The sequence below is a fragment of the Entelurus aequoreus genome, linkage group LG10 (genome assembly GCF_033978785.1).
Source record: "Entelurus aequoreus isolate RoL-2023_Sb linkage group LG10, RoL_Eaeq_v1.1, whole genome shotgun sequence".
Lineage (NCBI taxonomy): Eukaryota > Metazoa > Chordata > Actinopteri > Syngnathiformes > Syngnathidae > Entelurus > Entelurus aequoreus.
Genome location: NC_084740.1, coordinates 37147553 through 37160030, shown reverse-complemented (window position 1 = coordinate 37160030; position 12478 = coordinate 37147553). Strand labels below are relative to the sequence as shown.

General features: G+C 39.6%; 1 protein-coding gene across 5 annotated transcripts in view; it reads right to left on the bottom strand.

The window, feature by feature from the left end:
- The window catches only part of LOC133658553 (latent-transforming growth factor beta-binding protein 4), a 154281-nt gene that overhangs the window by 77530 nt on the left and 64273 nt on the right, over positions 1 to 12478 (bottom strand). For all 5 annotated transcript variants that reach the window (XM_062060723.1, XM_062060717.1, XM_062060718.1 and 2 more), the window contains one exon: positions 11661 to 11839. In XM_062060723.1, the coding sequence (XP_061916707.1) occupies positions 11661 to 11839 (179 nt within the window). The remainder of the gene's footprint in view (positions 1 to 11660; positions 11840 to 12478) is intronic.

Sequence of the window (12478 nt, the reverse complement as noted above, 5' to 3'; positions counted from 1 at the left end):
TGCCTCGGTGGATTCGGGGCCACTTGGCCTGGCCACCCACCGCCATGTCCCCCTCCCGCCCTCCCATGACTCTTGTTCATTTTTTTGTGTTGGGACATCTGGGATCTGTCCGTAAGGGGGGGGCTCTGTCATGTCTGTGTTAATCATGTTTTTGTTTTGCTTGGGTTTTGGGCTCTTTTTTTAGTTCCTGGTTGCACTTCCTTGTTTGGTTTGGTTTCCATGGTCACCCATTAGTTTTCACCTGTCTTGTCACGCACCTGTTTCACATCCTCATGTCACGCACCTGTCTCACGTTTTCACTAATCATGTCACCAGTATTTAAGGCCATTGTTGCCAGGCAGTCGGCCTGGCGACATCACTCTGTTCACCTCTGCGCACTTCATGCCTTATCAAGTAAGTTTTTTCTATTCATGCCACAGTTAGCGACTTTTGTTCATGTCCTTAGTTTTTTGCCCACGTGCAAGTTTTTGTTTCATAGTCAAGTTTGTACCTCCGCCTTGTGCGCGCCTTTAGTTTGTTCCTTTTGTTATAGTAAAAAATAAATATGTCCTTACCTTCAAGCCATGTCCGCTCCAACTATTATTGCATCTCGGAAAAACGAACCCGCCATAGTCCACATCATGACAATAACATATAGAACTAAGGCTGAAACGACACGTCGACATAGTCGACGTCATCGGTTATGTAAATACGTCGACGCTGTTTTTGTGCGTTGACGCGTCGCATAATTACGTCACACTACCGTCATGGCGGAGCGCAAAGCAGACTGTGCGAGCGAGGGGAAAAACGCACGCCAAAAGTCGTCAAAAGTGTGGGAGTATTTCAATACACAGCCTAATAATGTTGTTGTATGCACACTGTGTCGAGCGGAAATGGCCTATCATAGCAGCACAACGGCTATGAACGAACATTTGAAAAGAAAACCATCAACCATCAACTAGTCAATCGTCCGCGTTAGCATACGTTGTCATCATTACACAAAAACATGAATGTGTCATTTGTATCTGCTAGGGGTGTAACGGTATGTGTTTTGTATTGAACCGTTTCGGTACGGGGATTTCGGTTCGGTACGGGGGTGTACCGAACGAGTTTCTAAGCTAAAGCTAACTTTAGCTGCTAAAGTCTTAACAAGTTGCTTTGCTTCTCTGCCTCTGTCTCAGCACGCAGCATTGTCCCACCCATACAACCATCTGATTGGTACACACGCAGCATTGTCCCACCCACACAACCATCTGATTGGTACACACGAAGCATTATCAGCCAATCAGCAGTGCGTATTCATAGCGCATGTAGTCAGCGCTTCAGCGTCGAGCAGATAGGTGTTTAGCAAGTGAGCATCAGGCAGCGGACTCTCCCCAAATGATAATAAACACCTCCCAGTCAACTACTAGTAACATCACTATGAGCCCGTTGACCTACTAGAAACTTAAACTGCAGCTCAGCTCGCTCACAGTCCTGGCTTGAGGTGAAGGCTAATTACCTCTCGTTCCAGCCACATCGACCCCTTCTGAGCGCCTATTTTCAGCTGCTGGGAATATTGTAAACAAGAAAAGAACCAAACATGTACACATGCTAACCTTTCTTCATTACAACTGTTAGTCACTCACTGGAATGAGTAGAATTGGTTATTGTGTACTGTGTTGGACTGGATGTTTATTTTGCACATTTTAAAAGCAATACTTAATGTTTACAGTGCTCCAGAATATTTAGATTGGCACTTTTTTGTATTGGATGTTTATCTTTATTTTTGCACATTTTAGCAAATAAGCAATACTTTCACTTTTGTTGAAATGTTTACACTGTTGTTACAGAATATTTCGTTTTGCACTTTTTTGTATTGGATGTTTATCTTTATTTTTGGCACATTTTAAAGCAAAATAAGCAATACTTTTACTTTTTAAATGCTTATACTATTGCAGAATATTAAGATTTGCACTGGATGTTTACTTTTATATTTGCACATTAAAAAGCAAATAAGCTACTTTTAATTTTGTTAAATGTTTTAAATGTTTACATTGTTACAGAATATTTTGTCATGTTGTTGTCAATGTTGACTGAGTGGCCATACTTTTTTTTTTTGTAAATAAAAGCCATGCCTTTTGAAAAAACTGGCCTACTTTTATTTTTTCATCTTCATTTTAAATAAAATAAAATAAAAAATAATCGGTAAAAGGAAAAATAATCTATAGATGAATCGAAAAAATAATCTATAGATTAACCGATTAATCGAAAAAATAATCCTTAGATTAATCGATAGAAAAATAATCGTTAGCTGCAGCCTTATATAGAACATGCTATACGTTTACCAAACAATCTGTCACTCCTAATCGCTAAATCCCATGAAATCTTATACATCTAGTCTCTTACGTGAATGAGCTCAATAATATTATTTGATATTTTACGCTAATGTGTTAATAATTTCACACATAAGTCGCTCCTGAGTATAAGTCGCACCCCTGGCCAAACTATGAAAAAAACTGCGACTTATAGTCCGAAAAATACGGTATGTTTTTTCCCTTCTTTATTATGCATTTTTGGCCGTTACGACTGGGGACGGCGTGGCGAAGTTGGGAGAGTGGCCGTGCCAGCAATCTGAGGGTTACTGGTTCAATCCCCACCTTCTACCATCCTAGTCACGTCCGTTGTGTCCTTGAGCAAGACACTTCACCCTTGCTCCTGATGGGCCTGGTTAGCGCCGTGCATGGCAGCTCCCGCCATCAGTGTGTGAATGTGTGTGTGTGTGAATGGGTGAATGTGGAAAATACTGTCAAAGCGCTTTGAGTTCCTCAAAAAGGTAGAAAAGCGCTATACAAGTACGACCCATTTACCATTTATACTCTGGAGCGACTTATAGTCCGAAAAATACGGTAACTTGCCGCATCAGCTCCAAAATGTGTTCCCTTTTCCCATTTCTGACATTTTCTGAAAGATAGATGAAAATTTGCCACAAACTTTTTGTGTTATTTATAGCGTAGTAAAATAAATGGAGTTAACCCTCTTTTCTGTCTCCACTATCTTTGGCCTCGTTCACACTGCAGGTCAATTCCGATTTTTTTTCGCCCATATGCGACCTGTATTGGATTTTTTTTAAGTGCAATTACGAATTTTTCATATCCGACCCAGGCCTCTTTCGTACATAGATATAAATCAGATATATGCAGTGTGAACGCTCCCACGCTCTGGTCGGATAAATGCGTCATCAAAAAGTGACAGGCGTCATGTTTACCGTATTTTTCGGACTATAAGTCGCAGTTTTTTTCATAGTTTGGCCGGGGGTGCGACTTATACTCAGGAGCGACTTATGTGTGTAATTATTAACACATTAGCGTAAAATATCAAATAATATTATTTAGCTCATTCACGTAAGAGACTAGACGTATAAGATTTCATGGGATTTAGCGATTAGGAGTGACGGATTGTTTGGTAAACGTATAGCATGTTCTATATGTTATAGTTATTTGAATGACTCTTACCATAATATGTTACGTTAACATACCAGGCACCTTCTCAGTTGGTTATTTATGCCTCATATAACGTACACTTATTCAGCCTGTTGTTCACTATTCTTTATTTATTTTAAATTGCCTTTCAAATGTCTATTCTTGGTGTTGGCTTTTATCAAATAAATTTCCCCCAAAAATGCGACTTATACTCCAGTGCGACTTATATATGTTTTTTCCCTTTTTTATTATGCATTTTCGGCCCGTGCGACTTATACTCCGGAGCGACTTATACTCCGAAAAATACGGTATTTGCCAAAATAGACGGTTACAAAATAAATAGCTGACAAGTGAGCAAAAAACAGGCGAAAATAAAATGTTTTAGCAACTCACGTCAAAGTTCCACAACTCCGACTGCTCACCGACGTGCTCTTCGTGAAAGTAAAATCTCCCGGAAACTGGTCCTCTTCCTTCCTAGTCTTCTACGTGCAATAAATCGGTTCAGAAAATGTTGACTTTAAATGCACAAAATCCTTGAAATTGCCACGAATGCGCTAGAACTGACCAAGGAGAATTAACGCCATGTTTACTTCCGTAAGCACTGCAGCACGTGTGACGTCATGATGGCGTGTCTGCATGCGGGTCAGATAGCGTTCACATTAGACATTGCATTTTTTTGTAATGTAAACGCAGTGTTGGGCAGTAGCAAGCTACATGTAGCCAAGCTACGTAGCTTAACTACATTTCCTAGAAATCTTGGCGGTAGCTTCCCTACTTTTTGAAATACCGTATATTACCAAATAACCGCCCATGTCCTAATAGCCGCCCGGGGTCTGACCCCATTTTGTGAATTAACCGCCTCTTCCTAATAACCGCCTATGTCCAAATAGCCGCCCACGGGCTGTTATTTGCATAATTTAGATTAAAATGCTACTGGGGTTGCGTTTGCTGCAGTATTATTGTTTTGATGGTTTTATAGAGTACTTGGTACCATAATTGTATTTTTCCTGTATGCTGCTTTATTTAAAACTTGGTGTACTGTAGCCTTTTTTTATTTAAGTGACAGTCTTATTGTTTTGTTTTGATGGTGGGTTTTATACTTGAGTACTTGGTACCGTAATTTTATTTTTCCTAGTAGGCTGCTTTATTTATTTTTAGTATTGGTATTCTATTTGACAATTGTTGCACTACTGCCATGTTGAGGCCTTGTTGATCTCTTGTCTTTTGATAGCCTACCTCATGTTGATCTCTTGTTTTTTAGTTTGTATGTTTACAATAGCTTTTACATTTAAAGTTTTTTGTACGAAAACAAAATACTGGACAGTGACCATTGTAACCAAATAATGGCCTGGTGCAGGCTGGTGCAAAAATAAATAAAAGCCTTGTGCAAATAACCGCCTGCTTCTTTTAAACGCCTGTCTCCAAAATCGATTTTGTGAAATAAACGCCCGGGCTACTATTTGGTAATATACGGTAGTACCGATTCCTGTAGCTTAGCTACTTTTAGACCCATTTAGCGAGAGGTAGCTTACATCAAAGCTACAAGCTACAAAGAGAGAAAAAGGACTGCAAATCCAGGCCAAGAAAAAAAAACCTGGATGAATGAGAACATCCATACATACGGAGAACATCTATGATGATTGGTTGGTGTTTGTATGATGAGTCACATTTGGCTAAGGTAAGGGCCAAATATTAGGACTGGCCAATCAGAGGCAAGATAAGGCGGGTCATCAAAACCAGGAAGCAAAATCATAACAGACGGAAAGAGTCGGAGACAGAGGGACGCTTCAAGCTGATGACTCAAAAAGAAAAGAAACGGCTGAGTGATTCTCTCCCGCAGATTAGATTTTCCTTTAGTGATGAAGATGACGTGCAGGAAACCCACAATAATGCGTGTCCTTGGCCTTATTTAGACAAATGTATGCGTTTAGAGAAATCAATGCCCCAAAACTTAGCTTTTAGTTGTTTACTCTGTAAACCAAAATCATAATTGCTCTCTTCATCTAATACTTCCAACGCAAATTTGAGACCTTCGAATTCGGGAGATTGGGGTTGGGGGGTTTAGTGGTATATTGTAGCCCGGAAGAGTTAGGGGTACATGGGATTCTGGGTATTTGTTCTGTTGTATTTATGTTGTGTTACGGTGCGGATGTTCTCCCGAAATGTGTTTGTCATTCTTGTTTGGTGTGGGTTGACACTGTGGCGCATATTTGTAACAGTGTTAAAGTTGTTTATACGGCCACCCTCAGTGTGACCTGTGTGGCTGTTGATCAAGTATGTCTTGCAGTTACTTTCGTGTGTATGCAGAAGCCGCATACAACATGTGACTGGGCCGGCATGCTGTTTATGTGGTGAAAAAGCGGACGCGTCGACAGGTTGTAGAGGACGCTAAAGGCAGTGCCATCACGGCACGCCGTTAATATTGTTGTCCGGGTGGAAATCGGGAGAAATTCGGGAGAACGGTTGCCCCGGGAGATTTTCGGGAGGGGCACTGAAATTCGTGAGTCTCCCAGAAAAATCGGGAGGGTTGGCAAGTATGACCTTTACCAACTGTTCCCAAACAACACACAAGTCATTGTCTTTTTTTGTCAAGCTATCGATAGATGCTGTTTTTTTTTTTTACTGTAGGCAAAGAAAATTAATAGCATTGTAAGGGTGGGCCAAAGAAAAGGCAAACTCAAATAAATACATACAGTAGTTGTAGGGTGTCCCCAACTAAAAGACAGATAGTTAATAGTAATATTTGTACACTCTGTTACATTAACATTATACATGTGGGCACATAACTATATAGCCGTTAAATGGGGGTCTGTAGCTTAATCCATGGCATACTGGAGTCATAATGTATGTAGCTTTGATGTAGCAAGCTACTTTAGCCATGTAGCTTGCTACAAATCACTGGGGTTAGCTTCCCCTGTAGCTTAGCTACATTTAATCTAGAGCAGGGTGTCAAACGTAATGCCCGCAGGCTGGATCAGGCCGACGAACAGGTTTTATCCAGCCCACGGGATAAGTTTGCTAAGTATGAAAATGAGCCAAAATGTTTTAATGAAAGAAACTGCTGTTCTAAATGTGTCCACTAGATGTCGTAATAGCAATTCTTTGTATCATTGTAGATGATGGTACATGTGTAAAAAAAAATTACCACATGATGTTAGCGCACCAGTCGAGGAAAATGAGCAAACTACATAAATAACATCCTGTAATTTGATTTTGATATTATTTTTTTATCTCGATAGATTGAAAATTAACACCAATGAGTTGACTGATGAACAATATCACATAATTTATTCAGAAAGTATAAATCACGACAAATAAAGATAGAATACTATGAACCGCAACATGTAAGTGTAAAAAAACAACAACATTATGATTCGTACATTTTCAGAATGTGCTCGTTCTATATTTAAGCAAAAAAAAAAAATCTGAAGTTGTCCTTATTTGTAAGTTATCGTACTTGGGAGTAGATTTTTCTACATGTGGCCCCCGATCTAAAATGAGTTTGACACCCCTGATCTAGAGTAACTTATAGTTTAGTTTACTACATTTTCCAAGTAGCTTGCCCATTACAGTGTAAACGACTATATAAGAAGACAGGATTTGACCAAAAAATCCTAATTGGACATACAACCCTGCAGTGGGAACGTGCCTTTTGTCTCTGTGAGGCCGCTAACACACACACACACACACACACACACACACACACACACACACACACACACACACACACACACACACACACACACACACACACACACACAGAGAGAGAGAGAAACGTAAGGTAACAGTAGAAATAATCCCGATCAGGCCCAAAATGTAATGCTATGTTGCTAACTAACTAATACTGGCAATCACATTAACCCCTGGCAAAGGTATTTAAGTATTTCCGTCACCTTAAATTCCACTGACTGCACCATCAGTGTTTCAAACACTCAAACATGGTCGTCTGTCCTGGGCGCGCGCACAAAAGCAGGAAGTGGTTAATGTTGTAATCACATTGCAGGGATCTGGGCTGACCATGTTCGCCTTATCTGAAGCCCCCGAAGCAACATTCCAGCGGCATGACATCAGCAGCAGCTTCATTTTGTGTGTGTGTGTGTGTGTGTGTGTGTGTGTGTGCGTGCAATGCGTCAATCATCACGGCAATATCAGCTTCACATTGGCTATTAGAGAAAATAAGGATTAGGAGCTGCGACCTGGCTCAAACCCAGCACACGTCTGTGAGCTTAGCGTCATTCTTCAAAGACAAACACACATTAGCGCACACAATGAACATACACAATGTTACACGTTAGGTCACTGGAAACGTTTTAGAGTCGACTGCATTCAGCAACTAACGACCTCACTGCAATGTATGCAAAAAAAAAAGTCTACTGTATAATCTTCAAGCCATGTATGGTACATTTATTCACGGCTTTTAAAATGATATTCAACCCCAGTGGCTACTATAGTGAGGCTATTTGAATAAAACACTCAAGGCAAATCTGCATTCTTCTCCTGTTTGCCGAAATGCTCGGAATTCGCAAATTTGTCTGACTTATTCCACTTCCATATCGGATAGATAATGTGCCGCGGAACTGTGCTTTCTTTACCAAATAGCTGTCCGTCAAGTGGTGAGAGTAGAAGAGCAGTGACCATGAGGTCTTAAGCTCCCAGAAAAAAATCCAAAACATTTTCCCAATCGCTGCCTTACTTCGTTTTACACAGGTCTCATATTGGACAAAACACTTTCTGGCTGCCATTTTCAACGAAAAGCAATCAACGTTACTTGGCAACGATTGAGGCTGGACAAGGTGCCATATATGGACTTCCTGAAGTCGAGTGGCACAATAAAATGTAAGGCAGGGATACATTCAAAACCTTAATGGTATAGCACACAGGGGTGTCAAAAAATAGATTTTCGAATTAATCAATCAATTAATCCATTCATAAATTTTTTTATTTTTTTTTTTTAATTAAAAAAATACATATATTTTTTTATCTGTCTTGTCTAGAAACTCAGGCAAATCCTGTTGTTGATGTAGATGCCTACCGTATTTTTCGGAGTATAAGTCGCTCCAGAGTATAAGGCACACCGTTGATCTGGGGCCGTACTTATCAAGCTTCTTAGAGTGCCATTTTACACTTAAGTCCTGAGAATTTGCGAAATTTAGTCGTACTCTCAAACTTAAGAATAAAAGCTTTTTATCAACGTTCTTAAGTCTAAGAATCACTCCTACCCTCCACAATATTTAAGAGACCTTCAGAGGTGTCTTAAGTGGTTAGGAGTTGCCAGCAGGGGATGGTACTGAGGCGAGAGAGACGTGCGCGAACGTTCAGGGAACGGAACAATGTTTTGTTTTTTTATGATGACGAGCAGCTGATCAAACGGTATCGTTTAGACAGAGCGGATATTATTTTTGTCACAGATTTAATACTTTTCGATTCCTTGTTGATTTCTGCATGTGTCTGCAGTGGGCTAGTATATATAGAGCCACCCACACCAGTTTCAAATTAGTTGCCTAATTAATGAATTGGAAAGAAAATGTTATGACAGTAGCGTATGTGTGTGGCCGTGAGGTGAGTGACGTCAGTGAGTGTGTGGGCGATAGAAGAGAGGGAGCGGTAGCGTGAGTGCCGGCGGGGACTAGTTTGTTTTGTATTATTTTGTAGTTTATTGTCAAAATATACACTCCCATTGTCCACTTAAATATTTCCAAGATATTTCTTTATTTTTAGACAACGGATTCCCTTCCGTGATTGGTCATTTCTATGGACACAGAAATGACGTCACCTAAAATTCCGTTTACGGCACATAGTAATGTCGTAATTCAGCTCTGAGTGTGACACTTAAGATTCAGTCCTACACTTCGCTGAAAGTGTGAGTAAGACGCTTGATAACTAACTTTTAAGTGCAGCTTTCAGCGAAGAATTTATTTACTCTTAAGTCAACTCTTAGCAGACATCTTAGGAGTAATTCTAAGAAGCTTGATAAGTACGGCCCCTGGAGATTTAGACCTTGAATAATAATAATAATACTAAATAATGACACATTTTTAATATTTTTTTTACCTAAACCCTTTGGGGTCCCCAGGATCAAGTCTGAGTGGAGGCTGTATGTATATTATTTATATATTATATAAATGTATATTTTTTTATACATATATTGTATTGTTTTTTAAAATAAAAAATATCAAAATGGCCCCGGCTTGCTTTGATATTTCAGTGTGTGGCCCTCAGTGGAAAAAGTTTGGACACCCCTGGTGTAGACAATATGGAAAGTAATGTTGGCTAGCTGACTTTAAACATACTATAAGGACTTACTGTAATTTTAAAAGTAAGTACCGTAAATTTCAAACTATAATCCGCTACCACGCTTTGAACCCCGTGGCTTGTAAAACGGTGCGGCTAATTTATGGATTTATGCCATAAAGCGAAGTGAAGTGAATTATATTTATCTACCGCTTTTCTTTAGTGACTCAAAGCGCTTTACATGGTGAAACCCATAATCCAAGTTACATTTAGACCAGTGTGGGTGGCACTCAGAGCAGGTGGGTAAAGTATCTTGCCCAAGGATACAACGGCAGTGACTAGGATGACGGAAGCGGGGATCAAACCTGGAGCCCTCAAGTTTCTGGCACGGCCCGCAAATAGTCATCAATAAACACATGCAAATGCATTAAAATGGTGAGTTATTGTTTGTTCTATGGCGCCATCTTCTGTACGAGTTTGCTCACTGCAGGCGCTGCTGGGTGAATGGTGACAGTGTTCCTTGCTGTTTAAAGCTTTGAACCGGAAGTACAAGTGCCGTTACGTCTTCTAATCGTCCATAGCGTTTCTACTCGAATGTATTCTTCATTCATCACTACAAGCAACGTTTTATTTGTACAATAAAACTAAAACAATTCTTACCTACTAAACCGTCCCATATGTGATGTCTGTAGGAGTGTTTTCCTGCATATTTGTACGTGTTATCGTGATGTAATGAAGCTGGCGTTGTTAGCATGAGCAAATATGCTAAGACGATTACGAGTGTCTGTGTTAGTATTATTAACTTACAATGGCATTCTTTTAGTATGGTTTCAGTATCACAAATCCCTCAGTAAATTCACCAAAATGTCACTGTGGAGTTATTGAGTCTGTTTAGCTGATTGGAGAGCTAGCTTCCGCAGCTACTAGGTCCATGACGATGCCTTCTGTTTAGTTTGACCATCCGTTTTACTGTCGTGTTGCAGGCAATGTTTGAACACACTAATTTTACAATATATATACCTGCGGCTTATCGTCCGGTGCAGCTAATATATGGAAATATTTTTTGTCCAGTGTGCTCTATAGTCCAGGAAAATACGGCTACTTTGGCACTACATCGACAAAAAGGCGCCTTTTTCTTGCTGTGACCTGCCTTGTTATGTAAATGACGTCCTGGCCGCTGATGATTGGCTAAAATGTCCTTGCAGACAGAGATGTTATTTGATAAAGCACACGTGTGCACGGCAAAAACTGAAATCTAAGTAAGATTAAATATCTCAAATAACGGTGGTATTTGCTTATTTTCTGTCTGATAAGATAATTCTTCTCACTAAGCAGATTTTATCTTAGAGTCTTTTACTTGTTTTAAGGGTTTTGGTCTCAGTAAGATATTACAGCTTGTTGCTGAGATTTTATGACCTATGATCTTGTCTATTGTGAGCGAACTGTGGTGCTGAATTTCCCCTCAGGGATCAATAAAGTACTTTCTATTCTATTCTATATTGAGTAAAACATGCTTGAAACTAGAATATCAACTGTTGCAAAGCTGTGTCATCAACACTCACAAGTATATAACTACTTTTTTAAAGTAATAATTTCTTACTTCAAGCATGAAAAAAAAAATCATGATGCTGAGCGCATATCATTATGTCAAGATAATGGCACTAGCATTTACTTAATTTAAGAATATTTTTCAACATATTGAGCAAAAATGACTTTTTTTTCTACCAAGAAAAGTGCAGTTGTTATTAGTGAGAATATACCTATTTTAAGGTATTTTTGGGTTCATTGAGGTTATCTAATTTTACTTGTTTTGGAAAGTCTTGACAAGCCTAGTTTTCTTGTTCTATTGGCAGATAATTTTGCTTAGTTCAAATAAAACACCCCTCATTTTTGTATTTTTTGTTTTTGAACATTGACTTTTTGCAGTGTGGATGGAGATGTTTCAACACCTTATAAAAGCATCCATGCTCCTGTGTCCTAATTCTCTACCTGTAGTGACATTTCCCTCCCGAGCCTTTGACGTCCTCACGTTGCTCGACACAAACGATGACGTCGAAGCTCCAAGTTTCTTCTTCTCTTTCTCTATGTGCTTCACCAGGGCGGCGGCGATCTTGTCTCTTCTTCCTCCCACAGTTTTCTTGAGCAGTACGGCCTGGGCCTCGCGCAGACTGTCAAACACACAGCAATAAAACTGTTGCACGATTAAAAAAGCACGCACACAGCGTCCTTTGCAGTGTAAATCTTCGACGAAGATTTATTTGTCCTTCCTGCTCTTTCCTCAACCAAAATGCTTCAGATGACGACAGCGGGCGGGAATTAGCCTAAAGTTTATTTGAGGGCTTTCATAGAGATAAGGTCCATTAAACACGTCTAGAAAAAGTGTGGCTGAGGTTTTAGCCATAACACATCAGACACCATTTCTTCTTCAACAGAAATAACATAAATCCTCCTGAGAACCAGCGTCCTTTGCAGTGGACATTTGTTTTTGGTCCATTTCTTGTGTCAGTTACACATTTTGGTCAAAAAGAAACCTGTTATGCACAATAGTACCGTATTTTTCGGAGTATCAGTCGCACCGGCCGAAAATGCATAATAAAGAAGGAAAAAAACATATAAGTCGCACTGGAGTATAAGTCGCATTTTTGGGGGAAATTTATTTGATAAAAGCCAACACCAAGAATAGACATTTGAAAGGCAATTTAAAATAAATAAAGAATAGTGAACAACAGGCTGAATAAGTGTACGTTATATGAGGCATAAATAACCAACTGAGAAGGTGCCTGGTATGTTAACATAACATATTATGG